We start from the raw sequence: 22,632 nt of genomic DNA, 5'->3' as shown, positions 1-22,632 counted from the left end.
CCCTTTTAAGGGTTAAATTTCCATGGGGTAGATCTTCCAAGTCGGCCAATCGGCCAAAATTTTTTAATCTCACACAGTGACATTGACAACCGGCATCATAGGGGGGACAGCAATATAGTTATGCGTGTGCAATAGAGATAGCAACAAGCGGGTCACTGTACGAAAATCTATATGGAAAGCGTCTCTGCTTTAATATAGGGATGGGACTTACGTCTTTCTGATCCCCACTACCGCAAATGACGGTGTCGCAGCCTTGTCCATTGGTGGCCAGCAACACGCGATTCAGGAAAGAGTCGTCTCGGCAGCAAATTATATTGTCAGCTGAAATATTTCGAATTAGTTGACTGTATACTTTTGGAGATATTCTTACAGATTGACGTAGTCCCAAACTAAGGAGTGCTTGTACTGTGCTAGGCGACGACAAACATTATCTGCCTCTGTCGCTCGAACATGCAGAGCGATAAAGAGGACGATAATGATTTTCAATTTTCGATGTTGGCGGTTGTCGGTGATGACAGCTTCTTGTATCACAAATCACGCAACAACAGCCTTCGTTGACCAACTTAAGGACAGATATAATAACGGGTAACGGTCAGATATTTAACATTATTTATCTCGTTATGTTAGCATTTATAGTGCAACAACTATACATTTTACTTAATGCGCACCAACCAATTTGGGGAACATCTTCAGAAAGTACTTCTTCCTAGAATCATGTATAATTGTACAGTCATGAGTCAGTAATACTATTCGCTTAGCACCTTTGTATACAAACTTCTATGCAGGGGGGTATCTTTTTTCTGCAGCTGACTGCAATGTACCACAAATACGGTGCAGTCGAGATCCGCAGTGCCAGCGCGATGATGACCTGGCCGTCATGCCGGCGTTAAGCAATTCACCAGGATACTCGTCTACTCGAGCCCAACGGACTCATTTTGATGAAACTATTACGGTAAATACATTTAATACGCACTAATCAATTTGGGGAACATCTTCAACAGAAAGTTCTTCTTCCTGGAGTCGTCTACTACCGCAAAGACTCGGCAGCCGAAATGCAGTGCCATCGCGACGATGGCCTGCCCCGTGGCACCCGCTCCGCCGCTCACGAGGATACTTGAGCCCCGCAACAAGGGCGATTTGATGGCCTGCGATAGTTAATAGGTATAGGTTAAAGCGTAATCTTTAAGATTTAATAAATGCATAGATGATGGCATGTTTCCTGCCCTTATGAAAGAAATTCGAGTAATGCAAACTAGTGACGCCAAGGATGCCGCCCAAGTAGCATTTAAGTGTCGGTAAAATCAATATACCAGCCAATTTAGAACTTAGGGTGGTTTAAGGGACTTATAAGAGTGTCAGAGAAAACTAACCTGAGCTCAAGCTGTATAAAATCATTATAAAGGAATCTACGTACGCATGGGGTGTTATATCAGAAAATAAAAAATCTACTATAAAACTTTAAGTGTTGTGTGACACTTCGACCTAATTCTATCGTTAAAGCTGTATACAGGCTGTATTGTAGTATCAATTGGCACTTGTTGCTGTAAAAAAGTATCTGTAAACTCCGTTATAAAACTTTAAGTGTTGTGTGACGCTACAAGCTTATTCTATCATTTAAGCTGTATAGAGGCTGTAGTGTAGGATCACCTGGCACTTGTTGCTGTATAAAAGTATTTGTCAACTCCGATTTAAAACTAATTCTTATGGCGTAATTTTACACTATTATAAGTATAATGGTGTTATAACTTCTGTCTGTAAGGTTATTATAGAACTAAAAGAATAAATGACATCTGTAGTACAGTTTTTGTCTGTATTTCTGACCAAAGTCGCTTAAAGTAATTTTTTGGCGTAATTTTGCACTCATATAAGTATAGTAGTTTTATGATTTCTGACAAGGAGTGTATTATAAAACTAAATGAATAAATGGCAGTCATATTACAGCATAGTAGGCACTTTCTATATACAATTGGTACAACGTATTTACAATACAGACCATTAAGCTCTAAGGTTTTTTTATTTATAATACGGATCTCTAACGGGAATTATAACTTATGTACAGAAAGCCGAAATACAGTCAAATGTATAAAAATATTCTATTACAAAGCTGATTTAAATCCAAAAGCTGTAGAAGTGACTCCATTAATTACATAGTACAGCTACTAAGATTATGATGCTCTCCAACTATCCTATAGGCTGTTTAAATACTGTCGCCATTTTACTATGAATAAAAACATATTTGAAAATATAATTAAAGATAAACTTGCAAATATTTAACAAAAACTTGTCATATTATGATAACCAGCTAAAATAAATTGACTTTAACATTAAAAGAAAAAAAACCTTAACCTTAAAAACAAAAACTAAACTTATGTACCACTTTTAGATATTTTTGTTATGTTTTTCTTGATTATTAAGCAGGGGCGTGAATATTTTGCCAGAAAAGATACACATGTTCACAATAAATAATAATCGGCACTTACCAATAGTAATATAACTGCTCTCAAGATCCTGTATCTTAACTGCACTTTATTACTTTCCACTTATATTTGTCATTTGTCGCCATTACAAATATAACGAATGAACAGAAGACATTTTTAGACTTGAATATTTTTTGTTCTATTGTAATTCTTCTTAAAAACCTATTTAAAACTGATATTCTTAAATCATATTTATAAGAGATAATCTGTAGTGCTAAGGTTTCCATTTACACCGAATTACAGCTATTATACAGCTTATCTATTGCTTGTACAGCTACTGTACAGCTACTGTACAGCTCTAATAACGCGAAAAGCTGTATAATTGGGGCCCTTTTTTAACTTATAAGGGCTGTATAAGCGCTTATACAGCTGTAGTACAGCCTAAATATACAGCTTATAGTATTCAAATAAACTGATATACAGCTCTTATACAGCTAGCAATGCTACTTGGGCGGTAACTTTAGAGACCTGTCTCTAAGTCTTTATTTTGCCTGTACTCAGTAAAATATTCGAGAAAGTTATGCTAACACAACTTTTCAGTAATTTCAATAGAAATAAATTGTTTCATAAACAGCAGTACGGATTTACCAAGGGTCGATCCACTACGTGTGTACTAGCGTAAGTTTAATTAGACATATCTTTGCGGCATCAGAATGGAAAAAAGACGCTATTGGCATTTTCTGTTACTTAACAAAAGCGTTCGACTGTGTGAAGTATGAGACGCTGCTATCAAAATTATATGACTACGGGGTTGAAGGACAGGCTCTGGAGTTATTCAAGTCATACCTGGTAACTCATAAAGTTATCATAAATGGAATTATGCCAAAGGGGTCTCAGGTTAACCTCTTCTTAAGATCGGTGTCTCGCAAGGATCGATATTAGGCCCTCTTTTGTTTAGCATCTATGTGAATAACCTTCCATTTATGGCGGTGCAGTTTTCTAAAATTGTCTTTTTTGCTGATGAGTTGATGACACTTCACTTTTATTTCATGTCAATAGAGATTCCGAGAGTATTGCCAGTATAAATCGTGCTATATAACAAGTACAACAATAAGTATTATGATATTGCCTAGTCAATTTATATATCTACTTATCTATATACAAAGTGTGACAAAAATAGTGGGAATGCGTCAGACCTGAGTATTTGAGATTAATTTCAATTAAATACATCCACACGTACATAAGAAAAAGGGTCTTGACAGACGGATATTTGGACAAGATGATCCTATAAGGGTTTCGTTTTCGCCGACTGAGGTACGGAAGCCTAAAAAACAAGCGAAGCGGAAAATACATCACAGACTCCAGACTTTTTTGGGTTCCAGCTAGAATCATTATGAATGGGTTTTTAATCTCATTACTCACAAGGCAGTATAGTGCATGCGCGTAGGCGAAGGGCACGGTGGCGCCGTCCTCAAGAGTCCAATGCTCTGGCACCGGCCACAGTAACTCGGGCCGCGTGCGCAGCGTAGAGCGCGCCGTGCCGCGCGCTAAGCCCATCACTCTTGCTCCACTACAATCACGAAACGCACACTTATACAAGGTAGCCATGCTAATAGGGAAAGCACCTGTCAAAATAATAATAACGATGGTCCTTAGAGAAGCTAAATTAATACCTATAGATAATAGGTAGAAATAGGTACCTACTTTTTGCCCCGAATTGCTCAAGACATGGAAATCGTCAATTTTCCGAGAAGCGCTAAAATTAATTAATGCAATATGGATAGTATTTGTGCTAGGGACCATTCTGTCTTAAACATACTTATTGTTTTTGCAGCAATTTTCCAAAAGATTTAATGAAACATACGGTCGTTTTCATTCCCCGACTGTTTCGGGACGGCTCAGCCAATAACAAAAATATTGACGTTTTATGAAATACACCGTGTTTTTATTGAATTCCGTAAACCCCGGGAGTACGCTTAAGGAAATTGAGTGGCATGGTTATTCTGCAAAAAAAAATGATTTATATTTTTTATAAAAAGTAACTAAATATTGCATATAGCATTGTTGTAACACGGGCATTACATTTAATTTAACCAAACAATTGAAAACTGTGACATATCAATGTCATTTCGAACATCGATCGTCCGAGATAGTACTTACGTTTTTAGTAGTAAATGCATACACTAATCAAAATGCAAACAGGCCCTAAGGTAACTAATATAAGGTAATATACGCTTATAAGGGTCTTATAAAATAAAAATAAATTATTGATTATCTCCGAAATGGAGTTAATTAGAATACCGGTGTCTTTGAGAAAGTTACTCAATTTAAGCTCCGGAATGCACCCTTGAAATTAACGGAAATAAAAAAACACGGTGTATAACTTATGTAAAAGGGATTCGTAGAGTGGATTTACCCATCTACAACTACATAGGTTTTAGTGGCTCTGACGCTGTGTGAGCTGTTAATCTCGCGAACCTCCGTCATTGCGATTTGGAAATATTCCAAAAAACTGAATCAATAATTCCGTATAGTTACTTAATAAATTTCACAATAGTCGGTTGAAAAAAAGCGGCGTTCGAAGAACAACCTGACATACGAAAACATGTTTGCCCTAATTGAAACAGACACGCTTCACACCCGTTCGGTCAACCAACTATCATCTCTCACAGAACTATATCTTAAACTTATAGTAATCTAAATTGTATTTTTTTCTTATTTAATGCATGTTAATTATAAGATGTAATGTTTTGAAAAGATGTGTCCCACCGAGTTTCTTGCCGGTCCATATTGGGATACCCTCCTCCAAATTGAGGGGGGATTTACATCTTCTCGGATCAGAGGTTTAGGGTTTGGAGCCGGTGTAGCTTTATTTGACGTTCATAAGCGCATTGTAATATGCCTACTTGAATAATAAACTATTTTTATCTTTATCTTATCTTTATCTTACTCTTCAGTAGTTCCACTGAAATCCATCCCATAAGCATCTTGAGGACTATGTGTATCTTCACGTGGTTGGTTTGCCTTTAAAATATCGCTAGCGTTTAGACCAGCGAAATTCACCTGCATAAATCAAATATAATATTTTATCTGGCTGATTGTGCCATGTAATACAATATCAATAGCAGCGAAAATATGCGCCAAAATATCTTCCATTTTGCAATTTACCTTTAGGAAAAGAGATAATACCTATATTGCTAACTCAAGATAGTAAAATGTTAGAGGGAGGTAGATATTTTTGGAGCGTTGTTCTATCCGCTGTTTGGCCTTAGAATATTTTATTTTTAGGCAGTAGGTATGTAATCACACTAATACACCTTACCGTTACTGGAATACCATCATCTTCTAATGCAGGGGCATCCGCCCAGTGTAACGATTCTAGGTCTCCTATTTTAGCGATTCTCAAGACTTTTCCATTATCAGTCTTTCCTCCATTCTCAATTCCCTGAATAAAAGAAAAAGATTAGCAATCGCGCTCAATTTAATCCTGGAGGCATATTCAGACAGTTCTTTCTTGTTATGGAACGGTTAAAGATATGATCTGTCATGGTGTCAACGGTGACATTTTTCCAGATTATGAAGTTCGAATCGCGCTCCTGCTGGCTGGTAATTGCAAATATTTAGTGTACTCGTATTTCTTTAACCCTAAACTTTACTCTGCAAGTCGAATTTGAACAACTTTCACCTTTGACTGTGCTACTATGGGATAAAATATGTTTGTCCCATAGAATACACCGACATCTATTAATCAACACTCAAAGCAAGTATACTAAGTATCTATAAAGTACCAATGCGACGAAATTAAAAACACTTTGTTCTTGCATTGCAGAGTCTCTGACTATTTAGTATTATCTTGCTTATTATGGCTGACGGTTAAAAACACCAACATAACATGTTATAAAAATCTTACATTTGAAACATTCACGACTGGATATACGTCAAACTTTGAAGTATCGAGCACAAGGGAGTCTTCGTTATTTTTGACAATTGGATTAAATTTGATACCCGTTAATGTAACGCCGCCACATCTGCAAAAATTGAAACCATTTTACTCCTTGTACAGTCAACAAACTAAGTATTAAATATGTACTGTTGCGGTCAACATCAAATGTGGTTTTCCATCTGAAAAGGGACCTTATGCTCCATGCACATAAGGACTCTTTTTTGATATGTTGAAAGGTCTTTATGCATATGAACCATAAGGATCCTTCTCCGATTGAAAGTCACAAATATCAAAAGCGAAAGTGGTCAAATATAGGTACTGCAATACATGCATTAATTATTCTGTTCCTATGGTCACAACGGTGTGTTGTAAGCTGTAATAATAATAATAGTTGTCCAAGTTAGAGTTAGAAAGAAATCATCGGTATTAGGCTCCTTATAGGGTGCGGACCCTGTATTTTATTTTACCTGGTATAGTCATCCACCACGCATACTTGGGCCTTCAATTCCTTATCCTGTATCGCTTTGGCGTGAGCATCGGTATCGATAATGATCTCCCTGATGAACGCGGGCTCTGCGCGCGCATTGCGTCGGCGCAGCGCGTGCAGTTGGAACAGCGAGTCGATGAACGTCTCCCAGCGGGTCCACGACACCACGCCTGTCAGGGACCCCCTCATCTGACGTATACTTCGGAACTCGTCCCTGTTCCAAATAATATAAGGCTGTCAACACTGCTCAATATGTCGCTTCGCATAGATATGTAGGATGTAGGTATATTTAAAAAGAGAATTTTGACATTTCAGTACAATCTCCAGCCAGTTATTATGAATTTTCAAGATAAACGTAATCGGTCAATGTCGGGATGCTACAACGCCGACAACCGAGATAAAACGAAAGATTTATATTGTTCGTACGACACTGATCATGAATGCTCGTATAGGATGGTGGAAATCTTAAAGGCTTTTTTTACCTAAATAGGTCTTCACCTTGCCTTTAAGGTCATCCAAAGCAATAAATATCTTTCGTTTGGTCTCGGTTGTGGACATTATGGTTAGATAATCCGAAATTATAATACCTACTACATAATTGCTTAAGTAGGTGAATCAGCTTTGTTTCCTCTAAGCTGAAATCAGCGACCTAAAGACGTCTAAAGAAAGAAAGCATATTTTGTATCATAAAATGCTGTTCAATACTCACTGATACATGTAGCCGTTTTCATTCAAAATCTGGTATATTTCTTCCTTTTCTATTAGTATAATATCTTCCTTAGAATCTTGGTTTTCCTGAATTTCTTCATTTTCAGCGGATTTTTTGATTTCGTCCAAAACGACGTAACCCGAAGCTACTTTTGTTATACCATCATCAATCTGGTGAGATAATTAAATATCTTGTAAGTTATATATATCGGTGACTCCACTATATAAAATCAATTAAAATCAAGATTGAATATATTGGTATCTATTTACTAAAAGCTGAAGAAATAACTATTTTATAAGGGTGTAAATATAAACTGACCTTTGACGGGTCTTTGGCAGCGTGGTGTGTATTCCCATTCGCCGGCGGGAACAGATGGCAATAGTTTTATTCCCATCTATCACCCTACTAAAATTAGTAATCAAATCTACTACATAACTATACTTGTTATAGGTAGTTGTTATGAATGATGGAACCAGTAAGAAACAAAGGCGGTCACAGATGGGAAGGATACATTCCCATTTATTCCCACCAGCCACATATGGGATGGGATGTTACAAAATGAATAATAATACTAGTACTATTACGTGCGGGCTCCATGTTAAACAAATGCACACGTAAATATGCTAGCGGTGGCAGTGCGTGCTTTAAAAAACACTTATACTTCGGGTGTCGACCGAAGACGATTACATATATTTACTTGCAGTACGAGAGTATGCGCCGTCTCTGTCACACATTGAGAGTAGGCCTAGAAAGCGAAAAGAACCCTATCCCCTCTCTCACTCCCGCGTACGACCGGCTCCCAGTCACGTGGTAGCTTCATTACGTGATTTTGTGTCGTCAAGTTCACACGTTATTTTGCTGACCGGGACTAGTTTCTTGATCATTATGGGAAAAAGGAAGAGGTCTAGGTCAAAGGAAAGGGATTATAGTGATTTATTAAGGAAAATGAAAAAATTAGAACGGAAGTTAAAGGAAAGACGAGAACGGTCGTTATCAGTGAGTTCAAATTCATCGAGTTTAAACTACCGCGATGAAAATTATGACCGATATTACGATGTTTATCCAGGTAAGTTATTTTAATAACATTTGGAGTTGAGTAGGTAGTTATGTTTCAAGTGTTTGCATGATGTAGTCGGTAGTACGTAACGTACCTAGTACGTACACGCTGAACGCTGCAATTATCCTAATCCCTAATATGTTTACAAACTATTTTGTTGTATTGGGAACCGGTTAAGTGTACTTCCACATAACCTCGAAAAAATGAAATTCGCACGGGTACCTACCTTGGACCCTGCTGTGCATGGGTACCTATCTTGGACCCGAACTGCTTGAGGGTACCTACCTTTGGACCAGACTTGTATGCCCGCATTACGTTATGGGTAATTATTTTAAACCCACTTATATACATTTATGGGTTACTATCTTGTACCCACATGAAAACAATGGATATATTATACTCCGATACCGCCATACTGCTCTCATCGTAAGTATACCTAATCGTTAAATAGGTATTGCTGGTGTTTTTTAGATGAAGACGCGTATGATCCAGCAATCAACTTGGATGACGAAATTGGTGAGGAGGAGCGTCCCGCACAGTTCGATCCCCCGACTCCCCCGCCTCCCCCGGCACCGGCCATACAGCCACCGCCATCGTTACCGCCGATCGAGGCTGCGCCAGGCACATCATCATCGGTTATCTTACCGGAAGTGCAAGAGGCAGACGCAACAGTAAACTTAGATCCTGCCATTCTAGATCTTTTAGGGGAGGACCCTTCTACTAAAAAGAGTTTTGGTGCAAGCTTACACAAAGATATTGCCCCGAGGTGGGCTCATATTCTCACTAATGGTCTGACGAAAGAATCTCAAGCGGATCTAATAAAACAATATCGGTTACCCGAAAACTGTACCAATTTATCATCGCCCAAATTGAATCCCGAGATAAAAGCTGCGCTCTCCGATCTAAATATCAAACAAGATCAATATAGTCAGGGTAAACAAAATCAAATTGGAAGCGGTCTCGCAGCTTTAGGACAAGCTTTAAATTGGGTTGTCACAGCCAAAGATATTATTCCTCCAGATATAGTTAAAGCCTTAATTGACGCCGGGAGGCTTATCTGTGACAACCACTACAGGGAATCGTTATCGCGTAGATATGCGGTCCTGAACACACTTAACAGAAGCATCAGAGATACTGTTAAAGATACAAAGATTGACGAAAATCTCTTTGGATCCAACTTATCTGACCACTTGAAATCATCAAAAGCAATAACGAAGACTGGCTCAGAAATGAAGCCTACGCCCCGAACACCATACAGGGCGCCATCAGCTTTCCAGTCCCAAAGAGGAGCTTTAAACTCGAGGGGGAACTCGCGCGCAGTAGCGACCGAGCCGCGGACAGCCCCTGCGTCCCGCCGGCCGCCGCCTCCCCCGCCGCCGCGAGATCGCCGCCAGCCTGCCACGCGGGGCCGTCATCGCGCTTCCGGATACTCGAGACATCAGAGGAGACATTAATGGAACCACAGGTACCGTTAGCAGGACGCTTAAAATATTTTTACGATAAATGGACCGAACTTACCGATGATCATACTATCCTAAATTGGGTCAAAGGATATACAATACCATTTAAAGAACAGCCTATACAGACAATGCAACCAAAAAATAATGCTTGTAATTCTCATTCTAAAATGATCATTATTGATAATTGCATTACTGAACTTTTAACGTCTAAATTCATCTCACCTTGCACACCTTGTGAAGGTCAATTCATTTCCCCGATTTTTACAGTGCCTAAGCCAAACGGAAAAAATAGGTTCATATTAAATTTAAAAATATTAAATAAGTATATTGATGTAGACCACTTTAAAATGGAGGATTATCGCACTGCTCTAAAGCTTTTACAACGTAATTATTACATGGGTTCTATTGATTTACAAGATGCGTATTTTCTAATCCCAATAGATGAAAATGACAAAAAGTTCTTGCGATTCGAATGGAAATCACAAATATACGCGTTTAAGAGCCCTTAATCCTTGGAGCGTTCTCCGATTTCACGAAATAACGCTCGATAGATGGCGTTGGCGCTCGGTACGCGAGCGCCGGCAACGCGACGCGCGTTTCAATGCAGACTAGAATAATCTTGATAGTTTTCAATACAATTTCAAGCAACATTAATTTTAGTGTCATATGATATCATATGGGCACTCTTTATTTTATTGTATATGCACAGTAGTTTTTTTTTTTATGTACACTACTACTAAGTGTACAGACTACAGAGTGTACTATAACCCTTGCTCTTTATTCTGTCTCTTTCACACCAATGGAAAATGAAGAAGTTAGTAAATGACTGCAGGTATAAATAAAGTATATTAGTGCGATAGAGAGACAGATAGTGTTTCGTTGTCGTATAGTAAACGATTGGCATGTTGGCCACACACTTGCTTAGTGCCTAGCCAAAATACCAATCGTTTGCGTATATTAGTGCGATAGAGAGAGAGTAGTGTTTCGTTGTCGTATCGTAAACGATTGGCATGTTGGCTACGCACTCATGATACCTAGCCAAGAAGCCAATCGATTGCGCATATTAGTGCGATAGAGAGACAGATAGTGTTTCCTTGTCGTATCGTAAACGTTTGGCATGTTGGCTACGCACCCATGCTGCCCAGCCAAGATGCCAATCGTTTGTGCATATTAGTACGAGAGAGAGACAGATAGTGTTTCGTTGTCGCATCGATTGGCATGGTGGCTACGCACCCATGCTGCCTAGTCAAGATGCCAATCGTTTGCGCACATTAGTGCTATAGAGTTTCAGTGTTATTTGAAATCACGTTAGGGTTTGTATTATTATTTTTGACCCGAATGAAGTCCATCCAGGTTCTTATGATGGAGTCAGGAGTTGGTCACCAGAACTCCTAATCTACTCATTATAATTCCATCGTACTTGGGCTCAAAAGATTTGCCCTGACGAACACCATCGATCTAGATGAGGTCCAGGGTCTCATGACGGAGTCAGGAGTTGGTCACCAGAACTCCCCAGAACTCCTAATTTACTCATCATAACTCCATCGAGTTTGGGCTCAATAGATTTACTCTGATGAGCACCATCAATCTAGATGAAGTCCAGGGTCTCATGATGGAGTCAGGAGTAGGTCACTAGAACTCCTAATCTACTCATTATAATTCCATCGTATTTGAGCTCAATAGATTTGCCCTGACGAGTACCATCGATCTAAATGAAGTCCAGGGTATCATGATGGAGTCAGGAGTTGGTCACCAGAACTCCTAATCTACTCATTATAATTCCATCGTGTTTGGGCTCAAAAGATTTGCCCTGACGAGTACCATCGATCTAGATGAAGTCCAGGGTCTCGTGATGGAGTCAGGAGTTGGTCACCATAATTCCTAATCTACTCATCATAACTCCATCGTGTTTGGGCTCAATAGATTTGCCCTCACGAGCACCATCAATCTAGATGATGTTCAGGGTCTCATGATGGAGTCAGGAGTTGGTCACTAGAACTCCTAATCTACTCATTATAATTCCATCGTGTTTGGGCTCAAAAGATTTGCCCTGACGAGTACCATCGATCTAGATGAAGTCCAGGGTCTCATGATGGAGTCAGGAGTTGGTCACCAGAACTCCTAATCTACTCATTATAATTCCATCGTGTTTGGGCTTAAAAGATTTGCCCTGACGAGTATCATCGATCTAGATGAAGTCCAGGGTCTCATGATGGAGTCAGGAGTTGGTCACCAGAACTCCTAATCTACTCATTATAATTCCATCGTGTTTGGGCTCAAAAGATTTGCCCTGACGAGTATCATCGATCTAGATGAAGTCCAGGGTCTCATGATGGAGTCAGGAGTTGGTCACCATAATTCCTAATCTACTCATCATAACTCCATCGTGTTTGGGCTCAATAGATTTGCCCTCACGAGCACCATCAATCTAGATGATGTCCAGGGTCTCATGATGGAGTCAGGAGTTGGTCACTAGAACTCCTAATCTACTCATTATAATTCCATCGTGTTTGGGCTCAAAAGATTTGCCTTGACGAGTACCATCGATCTAGATGAAGTCCAGGGTCTCATGATGGAGTCAGGAGTTGGTCACCATAATTCCTAATCTACTCATCATAACTCCATCGTGTTTGGGCTCAATAGATTTGCCCTCACGAGCACCATCAATCTAGATGATGTTCAGGGTCTCATGATGGAGTCAGGAGTTGGTCACTAGAACTCCTAATCTACTCATTATAATTCCATCGTGTTTGGGCTCAAAGGATTTGCCCTGACGAGTACCATCGATCTAGATGAAGTCCAGGGTCTCATGATGGAGTCAGGAGTTGGTCACCAGAACTCGTAATCTATTTATCATAACTCCATCGTGTTTGGGCTCAATAGATTTACTCCGACAAGCACCATCAAATTACCATTATGATGAATAGATTAGGAGTTCTGGTGACCAACTACTGAGTCCATCATGAGACCCTCGACTTAATCTAGATCGAAGGTACTCGTCAGGGCAAATCTTTTGAGCCCAAACACGATGGAGTTATGATGAATAGACTAGGAGTTCTGGTGATCAACTCCTGAGTCCATCATGAGACCCTGGACCTGATCTAGATTGATGGTGCTTGTCAGGGCAACTCTATTGAGCCCAAACACGATGGAGTTATGATGAGTAGATTAGGAGTTCTGGTGACCAACTCCTGACTCCATCATGAGACCCTGGACCTCATCTAGATCGATGGTGCTCGTCAGGGCAAATCTTTTGAGCCCAAACACGTTGGAATTATAATGAGTAGATTAGGAGTTCTAGTGACCAACTCCTGACTCCATCATGAGACCCTGGACTTTATCTAGATTGATGATGCTCGTCAGGGCAAATCTATTGAGCCCAAACACGATGAGGTTATGATGAGTAGTTTAGGAGTTCTGGTGACCAACTCCTGACTCCATCATGAGACCCTGGACCTCATCTAGATCGATGGTGTTCATCAGGGCAAATCTATTGAGCCCAAACACGATGGAGTTATGATGAGTAGATTAGGAGTTCTGGTGACCAACTCCTGACTCCATCATGAGACCCTGGACCTCATCTAGATCGATGGTGCTCATCAGGGCAAATCTTTTGAGCCCAAACACGTTGGAATTATAATGAGTAGATTAGGAGTTCTAGTGACCAACTCCTGACTCCATCATGAGACCCTGGACCTTATCTAGATTGATGCTGCTCGTCAGGGCAAATCTATTGAGCCCTAACACGATGTTGTTATGATGAGTAGATTAGGAGTTCTGGTGACCAACTCCTGACTCCATCATGAGACCCTGGGCCTCATCTAGATCGATGGTGTTCATCAGGGCAAATCTATTGAGCCCAAACACGATGGAGTTATGATGAGTAGATTAGGAGTTCTGGTGACCAGCTCCTGACTCCATCATGAGACCCTGGACCTCATCTAGATTGATGGTGCTTGTCAGGGCAACTCTATTGAGCCCAAACACGATGGAGTTATGACGAGTAGATTAGGAGTTCTGGTGACCAACTCCTGACTCCATCATGAGATCCTGGACCTCATCTAGATCGATGGTGCTCATCAGGGCAAATATTTTGAGCCCAAACACGTTGGAATTATAATGAGTAGATTAGGAGTTCTAGTGACCAACTCCTGACTCCATCATGAGACCCTGGACTTTATCTAGATTGATGATGCTCGTCAGGGCAAATCTATTGAGCCCGAACACGATGAGGTTATGATGAGTAGTTTAGGAGTTCTGGTGACCAACTCCTGACTCCATCATGAGACCCTGGGCCTCATCTAGATCGATGGTGTTCATCAGGGCAAATCTATTGAGCCCAAACACGATGGAGTTATGATGAGTAGATTAGGAGTTCTGGTGACCAGCTCCTGACTCCATCATGAGACCCTGGACCTCATCTAGATTGATGGTGCTCGTCAGGGCAACTCTATTGAACCCAAACACGATGGAGTTATGATGAGTAGATTAGGAGTTCTGGTGACCAGCTCCTGACTCCATCATGAGACCCTGGACCTCATCTAAATTGAAGGTGCTCGTCAGGGCAACTCTGTTGAGCCCAAACACGATGGAATTATAATGAGTAGATTAGGAGTTCTAGTGACCAACTCCTGACTCCATCATGAGACCCTGGACCTCATCTAGATCGATGGTGTTCGTCAGGGCAAATCTTTTGAGCCCAAACACGATGGGATTATAATTAGTAGATTAGGAGTTCTGGTGACCAACTCCTGACTCCATCATGAGAACTTGGACTTCATCCGGGTCAAAAATAATAATGCAAACCCTAACGTAATATCAAGTGAAAATGCGTTTTTCAGAAAATCGCAGCCAAATAACACTAGACCTTACTCATAGTGTTGTGTTCCTGCCGGTGAGTAAGGTTGCCAGAGCTCAACGAGGGGCGGGAGGGGGTTAGGGTCGGCAACGCGCATGTAACTCCTCTGGAGTTGCAGGCGTTCATATGCGGGCCGTATGCTTGTTTGCCACCGACTTAGTATTAAAAAAAAGTAACACTGAAAATCCATCAATAAGCGTCTGTTAGGCATACTGTAAAAAATGAACTTTTATTAAGATTTTCTAATCGCAGTATATAGCACTTCTCGGAACTCCGTAGCTGATTACGATCGCAACGAATGCCTGACAATCGAGCACAGGTCCGTCCTCTAAGCGCGCTCCGCGCGGACTGAGAGCGGGGCGTCGCTGCTGCGTGATTTATACGTGTTTTAAAAAAATATAAATTTACGGCAATGTAGGTTCCATAGTTACGATTTTTTTTTTATAGGTTAACATAAAGTTACAGTTTGCTATAATATTATTTTTAAAGCAAAATATGCGTACAATTTGCGGAAATAAAATATAATAAAACCCTGTTTTCGCCAAAAAAATGAATTTTTTATCAGTATTTTATCAGTTTTTTCAAATGAATCTTCGATTGTTAATCATTCCAGCCCCTCGTACGAGATATGTTGAATCAAATTGTAGTCATTCGTGTACCAAATGATTCTTGTTTATAGCAAAATTGAGAACCGAAACGCCACATCTCACTGCAAAATTTGGAAAAGACTCCCAAAAAACCTCATTAAAAAAGAGGTTTAAAAGAGAAAATGAAACTTTGAACTGTTGGAGCCCCTAGTTTAGGAAACGATTATTTAAGTACGTTATCAGTTTTTGAATAAATACTAATAGTTACGTCGTAATCTTGAATGAAAAAGGAAGCATTTTACAAAATACGCTCGTCTGTAGGAATAAGGCCTCTTAACGTACTCCCGTTTGGCTTATGCAGTGCGCCATATGTATTCACTAAGCTGTTAAAACCTGTTTTGCAATACTTACGCTCGTCAGGTCTAATGTCAGTAGTTTATCTCGACGATTTTTTGTGTATCGGTCAAACATACGATGAGTGTTTAAAAAACATCACCATAACAAAAGTTATTTTGAAATCTTTGGGCTTCGTGATAAATAATAAGAAAAGTGTAATGGTACCAAATAAGATCTGTAGGTTCTTGGGCTTCAATTTTGACACGAAGCATATGACTATTACTTTGCCAGAAGAGAAAAAAAAAACACGTATTAGGAATAAAGCTATAGAATTGATGAGAAAAAGTAGCTGCACTATTAGACAATTTGCTGAATTCATAGGCTTATTAACTTCCGCATGCCCAGCCGTGAGTTATGGCTGGATGTATACCAAGCTATTCGAACGAGAAAAATTCCTCGCTCTCAATCATAGTGAGGACTATAATAGGCGAATGGAAATAGGATCATTTCTAAAAAATGATTTCTTATGGTGGATAGAAAATATTGATTCATCGTTTGGCCCTATTTAAAAAAATATTTATTATTCGAATAAGATACATATAGGTATACTAAAATATATCTAAACATAAAACTAATTAAAAACTAAACCTAAATAAATCAGAACTTAAATATAAATATAAACTAAATATGTATAAAAAAAACTACCAACCTATTGGCTACCGGGCCGTCCCCGATGCAAAGGTGCCCATCACGCTCGCTGCATTGCCGCGTTGGATTGCGATGGATAGCCTTTGCATCAGGAAAAACCCAGAGCGGGGGTCAAGGCCCCTTTCTAGCAGGCGACGACCCAGATCCCGGAGGAAGGACTTACCCTCAGCGCACCAGCACCCCGAAGTCTCCACAGCGAGAGGAACGAATAAATAACCGCTCAGCGCCGAGTATTTATCTTTTTTAAGGGACGCCGCGTACTCAGCAGCCGCTCCTGCCGACCGCATAGTGCGGCTAAGATGCGAGGCGGCAAAAGTACTGACGCATGTGGCGTCCCATAGTAAGCACTTACCCTTTTCCCACGGCACCAGGGTCAAGCCGTCAGGCCTTTTGCCGTCCGATCGGCTGAGGCCCGGCGGCTCCAGCATGCAAGGGACATTTGCTGATATTAAGGCCCTCCTAATGATATCATTGAGAGCATGGTGCCGTGGGAACCTTCCCGCGCAGCGGCAGCAGCTCAAGGCATGGTGGCCGTTGCTCTCCACATAGGAACCGCAGATGCATTGGTGGGGTTGGCATACATCAGAACCCAGGCGAAGAGCAGCGGCCACCCGCATCGAGTCGTTGTCTAGTAAGGTGCCTAAGTTTGGGGAGGGAAGAGCGTGTAGCCAGGCCCCAGATTCAGGCTTGGAGGCAGCGATTAGCCTGGCTCTGTCAGCACCAGAAGCGGCATTTATAAGAGTATCGAATAGCCTCCTTACCACGACGTCGTCCCATAAACGCTGGCGGCAAGGTTTTTCGGGTACAGGCGGATCAGAGTTAAAAGCCTTCCAAGCCGACAAAGCATCGGCGGCATAGGGTATTGTGACCTTGGCACCATCTAACGGTAAAATTTTAGTGACAAGATCCACAACCCCAGCCGCCGACGCAAGGAAGGCAGGAAGGCTCACGTCTCGTGAGCGCCGTATACCCAATCCGCCATTGCGTATTGGTAAAGAGGCCTGGTCCCACTGGTCCGAATTGAGGGACACATTTAAAAGACACTCAGTAGATTCTTTCAGCGCCAGGTCAAAGGAGTCCATGTGTGTGGGGTGAAGCCAAGTAGGCACTGTGCGTAAGAAGTAGGTGATCCTCGGAACAGCAAAGCAGGATCTTAACAAAGTCAGACCTACATGCGCCGAGAGATTACTAAGCCTTTCTCTTGCTGATAAGAGAAGTTGCTCTCTTGTCTTAAAAGCTTCAGGAACAGCATCGGGAAATATAGGGGAACCTAAGAGATTAAAGTTTTGACTAGATAGCTCTTTGAGACCAGGTAGTAGGTTGCGAATTGGCCCTATTAGAAAAAATAATTTCCTTATGGAAATATTTAGCGACGCTTCTAATACTGGCTGGGGCGTAGCATGCGGGGGTCAAAGTGCAAACGGTAACTGGACTGAGTCAGAATTACATCTTCATATAAATACTCTTGAATTAAAAGCAGCTTATTATGGACTAAAAATATTTACCGAAAACGTACAACACTGTGATATATTGTTGAGGATTGACAACACCACTGCCATTAGCTACATAAACAGGATGGGAGGTGTGCAACACCCTCATTTGAACGATTTAGCTCGAAAAATATGGCAGTGGTGTGAAGACAGGAATATCCATATATTCGCCTCTTATATAAAATCCTGCGAAAATGTAATAGCCGATAGGGAATCTCGCCGAATCAATATCGACACGGAATGGGAAATTCATCAACCAGTCTTCGTACAAATAACCAATCTATTAGGTAAACCAGAGTTTGATCTATTTGCTAGTGCCCAGAATAATAAATGCACTAGATATGCTTCTTGGAAACTAGATCCTTTTTCGGAGGTAGTTGACTCGTTTACATTTAATTGGCATGGCATAAACTTTTATGCGTTCCCTCCATTTAGTCTGATCACTAGAGTCCTGGAAAAAATTATTACAGACCAAGCAGAAGGAATTTTAATTGTACCTGACTGGCCTTCACAGCCTTGGTACCCTTTGTGGTCTAGGCTCATTATATCAAAGAAATATTTTTTCGGTCCTGACAAAACATTGTTGTACTCCCCTTTCAGAACCTGCCATCCACTTCACGCGGACCTTGTTCTGGTGGCAGCCAAGTTATCAGGGACTCATTGATAACGCGGGGAGTACCATTGGATTCTTTAGATATAGTAATGGCTTCATTTTCACCACAAACTTTAAAACAATACAGTAGCACAATTAAATCTTGGGCTTCCTATTGTAGTAACAATAACTTAAACATACTAAATGTCGATAGCAGTAATGTAATTTCTTTTCTTACACAAAAATTTTATGAAGGTGGTAGCTATAGTTCTTTAAATACACACAGATCAGCCTTATCAATTATTTTGGGTACGGAAGTGACACTAAATGATTGTATTAAACGATTTATGAAAGGTGTATATAGGCTTAATCCACCTCGGCCCAAATATAATTCAACATGGGATACTAACATTGTGTTAAATTATCTCTCTAATACGTATCCCTACCCTTATGATGATATTTCGCTACCCAGTCTGACATATAAAACCAGCACTCTTTTATGTATAGCATCTGCCCAACGAATGCAAACGATTCGTTTAATTAAATTACAAAACATAATATTACAAGATAATGCGATTATTATAAAAATTACCGATTTAATTAAGACGTCAAGGCCTGGAGCTTGCCAACCACTCATTCGATTGCCCTTCATCCGTGAAAACCCTAGCATTTGCCCAGCTTTAGCACTTAAAACCTACATAGAAAAAACCCAACATTTACGTCAAAATTCACTAGATGGACATCTGTTTTTAGGAATTTGCAAACCGCATAAAGAAGTTGGAACCCAGACTCTAGCGCGTTGGGTAAAGAAAGTGCTACACGATAGCGGCATCGATATATCAATATTTGGTGCTCATAGCACCAGGTCCGCATCGACATCCGCCGCGCACAGATCAGGGGTCAATCTGGAGGTGGTTCGCAAGGCCGCAGGATGGAGTGACACCTCCAATGTATTCCTGAAGTACTATTATAGAGATGTTGTACAGACAAATCAAGATGATTTTATTAATGCAATACTTAATTAGGTCACAGGCTATTTGCTTTTATTTGTATTAACGTAAAGTTAAGCCAGCGATAAATGTACAATACCCCTTGTGTTCATTTCTTAGCTTATATGATTAATTTCCCTTGTTCTGTTTCATTTGGAATGAAAATTAAAGTTAACTTGTTGATTTGAACATTTTATATTTTTATTTATATATTATAACTACTCTAAACATCTGCAAGTAAATATATGTAATCGTCTTCGGTCGACACCCGAAGTATAATTAAGAATCAAACAAACTTACCTTGTGTTGTGATGTTTGATTCCAATTATGCGAGGGTGTCGACCGAAGACGATTACATAGTCCCTCCCTCCCAACCCCAAGATACCTCAATAAAATGTTCAAAACTATAACACAAAATCCGGTCTCTCTTAAATAATGAAGCTACCACGTGACTGGGAGCCGGTCGTACGCGGGAGTGAGAGAGGGGATAGGGTTCTTTTCGCTTTCTAGGCCTACTCTCAATGTGTGACAGAGACGGCGCATACTCTCGTACTGCAAGTAAATATATGTAATCGTCTTCGGTCGACACCCTCGCATAATTGGAATCAAACATCACAACACAAGGTAAGTTTGTTTGATTCTTAATTAGTGTAAGGCTTGCGTAGACGCTCGAGTTGGGCGTGCAGCGGAGCGGGGCGTGCGAAGTGCATGATAATAGTACATTATGATACAAGTGTGCTAAGTTGGTCATTACACACGAGGCGATATTGTGCGCGAGAGCTGTAAGCGAGCGCGCAATAAGAAAGCCGATGTGGGTAATGACCAATGCACACGCGTTTCATACGACGTTTTTCAACACACTTGCGAGGAAAAAACAAAACTAATAAATCAGATTTTTTTGTCAACAGTAAAGGTTTACCTACAATTTTCAAAATGGTGGCTTACAGTTTTAACATCGAATAATTGCACCAAAGCGTGCTGGGCTTGTAAGCACTTATTCGCCAGTTCATTGGAATAAGCTACCGACACGTTTTCCAAGAAAGACTAGGCGTTTTTGTTGATTTTCCATTGAATAAAAGTTTCATATGCCGCCAATTATTTTTCACCCGATTTTGATGGTAAAAAGCTATCGTTCTCGGCTCTTGCCTCTATTAGTATTACTGCCAGCGTCAATTTTATGTGTTCTTCATTTTTAATGCTTGAAAATGACATGTTCGTCAATATATAAACTAAAAACATGCAAAACTATTCCAATTTTATGACAAATACGGAAAATGGCTGGCGCGTTATTTTTTTTATGCACGATTCCAATGCGCGCGCAAGGCAAAGGCGCGCACGAATTCGACAAACAGCCAATTAAAAAAATGCAAAAAAACTAATATTTTCGTATTTCTTTTCGACAGATGGAGATCAAATCGATAAATTGTTATGTTTATTCATTAATGTAATTTACGAGATAATTTAATCTATAAATTATGTTTGGTGTGATAAAACCTCTTTGAACTAACATTTGAAACCTAATAGGTAGTTGGTTACAGGCTGACGCAACTAGGAACAAAATAAGTTTTGTATGGAACTTGTTTCGCAAATCTTTGCCAACGAAGAAAAATAAAACGTCAGTGCTATTTATTCTGTCAAGTTTACATCAAGTCAACTGTCAGCCTAATTGTTTTGTTTGTTATGAAGGCTTCAATGTTTTGTTCGGGTATTTCGTGCAATTTCTTTATTATTTAGTGAAAATATCGAAAATAGTGAACCGTGATCAGAGTAAAGAACGAGTTTGTTACAATGCCACCGAGAAAACGGTTTACTAAGTGTGAAATATGTGGCAAGCGAGCCACTCGAGAAAATCACGAAAAAAGGGATTTTATGACGAAATTTCCCTTGGATAAAGACCGGTACGTATTGCTTTAGATACTTTTGACCTTATTTTGGTGCAGCAGGCTTTAAACACATTGAAAATTTGATATTTTATATTATTTTTAGTTGTGAACTAGGGATGTACTAAAACTATCGATAATTGTATGTTTATTTGTATAAGTAATTAAATAAAATATGTAAAATTTCCTGAGAACTTGCATGCAATGTGACACAAAATTAATTCGTCGAAGATTTTCAGTGGAAAATTATCTATCATCTATGCATTAATGGTCATTATTTAACATATTTGATTTGATTTATAGGTGCATATTAGCGCTAAATAATCAGTTGATCATCTCATTAGCAAACACTTGGAATATTAACTGTACATAACCAAGGCTGTATGTTTTCAGATGCAGGCAGTGGGTTAAATTTGTTGGGAACGAAGACCTGATACATCTTCCCATAGAAAAGTTACATTTATTGAAACATGTATCTGCAGATAATTTTAAAAATAGTGCTTTTAATAAAAAAAAATTAAGGAAAAAAATAGTGAAGGATTTTATAATTACAATCTGAGTGTAACGAGGTATTCTAAAATAGAATCGTAGCGTAGTGAGGGATTCAAGTGTTAACGCCTATGGGTGGTATTCCACCTATGCAATTTCTTTGTCCAATGTGTATTGCGTCTCACATTTTGATTAATGACAGAGTAAGACGCAATGACATTGGACCAAGAAATTGGATAGGTGGAATACCACCCTAAGGTGGAAATATTTTTGTTACTAGATGATAAATTTACATACTGCTTTTCACATCACCTGTGAGGAAATTATTATGGTACAAATAAATAAATAAATTTAATCAATGGTAATTAAATAATTTAACCTAAGAAGTATGCAAAAAGAGGAAAAAAGTGATCCCTCCTAGTAGGGAAAAAAGTGCTACTTTGATCCTTCCTAGTGGTGAATAACAACAAGGTGTTCTAAAAAAAAAATCGAGTCCACATTAAGACCGACCACGTATTAGTCCACTCATAGAACTATCCACTATATAACATATAACTTAAATGTGGACTCGATCCTAACTTGATTTCGAGTACAAAATTTGTAGACAAGAGTCTATATTTCAACCCTCCC

General features: G+C 39.7%; 2 protein-coding genes across 2 annotated transcripts in view; one reads left to right on the top strand and one right to left on the bottom strand.

The window, feature by feature from the left end:
- The window catches only part of LOC133517499 (fatty acid synthase-like), a 67,720-nt gene that overhangs the window by 8,687 nt on the left and 36,401 nt on the right, over positions 1-22,632 (bottom strand). The window contains exons 19-26 of the mRNA XM_061850833.1: positions 7,557-7,726; positions 6,828-7,061; positions 6,328-6,445; positions 5,740-5,862; positions 5,368-5,480; positions 3,840-3,987; positions 974-1,145; positions 212-321 (exon numbers count right to left, since the gene is read on the bottom strand). Of these exons, the coding sequence (XP_061706817.1) occupies positions 212-321; positions 974-1,145; positions 3,840-3,987; positions 5,368-5,480; positions 5,740-5,862; positions 6,328-6,445; positions 6,828-7,061; positions 7,557-7,726 (1,188 nt within the window). The remainder of the gene's footprint in view (positions 1-211; positions 322-973; positions 1,146-3,839; positions 3,988-5,367; positions 5,481-5,739; positions 5,863-6,327; positions 6,446-6,827; positions 7,062-7,556; positions 7,727-22,632) is intronic.
- On the top strand, positions 8,309-19,771 carry LOC133517263 (uncharacterized). Its single transcript, XM_061850491.1, has 3 exons — positions 8,309-8,622; positions 9,085-10,078; positions 18,653-19,771. The coding sequence occupies exons 1-2, from the start codon at positions 8,442-8,444 to the stop codon at positions 10,065-10,067; spliced, it is 1,164 nt and encodes a 387-aa protein (XP_061706475.1). The 5' UTR covers positions 8,309-8,441; the 3' UTR covers positions 10,068-10,078; positions 18,653-19,771.

Source organism: Cydia pomonella, chromosome 4 (genome assembly GCF_033807575.1).
Source record: "Cydia pomonella isolate Wapato2018A chromosome 4, ilCydPomo1, whole genome shotgun sequence".
In the NCBI taxonomy this organism is placed as follows: Eukaryota; Metazoa; Arthropoda; class Insecta; order Lepidoptera; family Tortricidae; genus Cydia; species Cydia pomonella.
The sequence above is the reverse complement of the archived record's forward strand: the minus strand, read 5'-3'. Positions and strand labels throughout refer to the sequence as shown.

Coding starts and splice junctions, on each gene's coding strand:
- LOC133517263 (XM_061850491.1), top strand. CDS start 8,442: ATGGGAAAAAGGAAGAGGTCTAGGTCAAAGGAAAGGGATTATAGTGAT. Junction 8,623..9,084: donor ATATTACGATGTTTATCCAG/GTAAGTTATTTT, acceptor GGTGTTTTTTAG/ATGAAGACGCGTATGATCCA.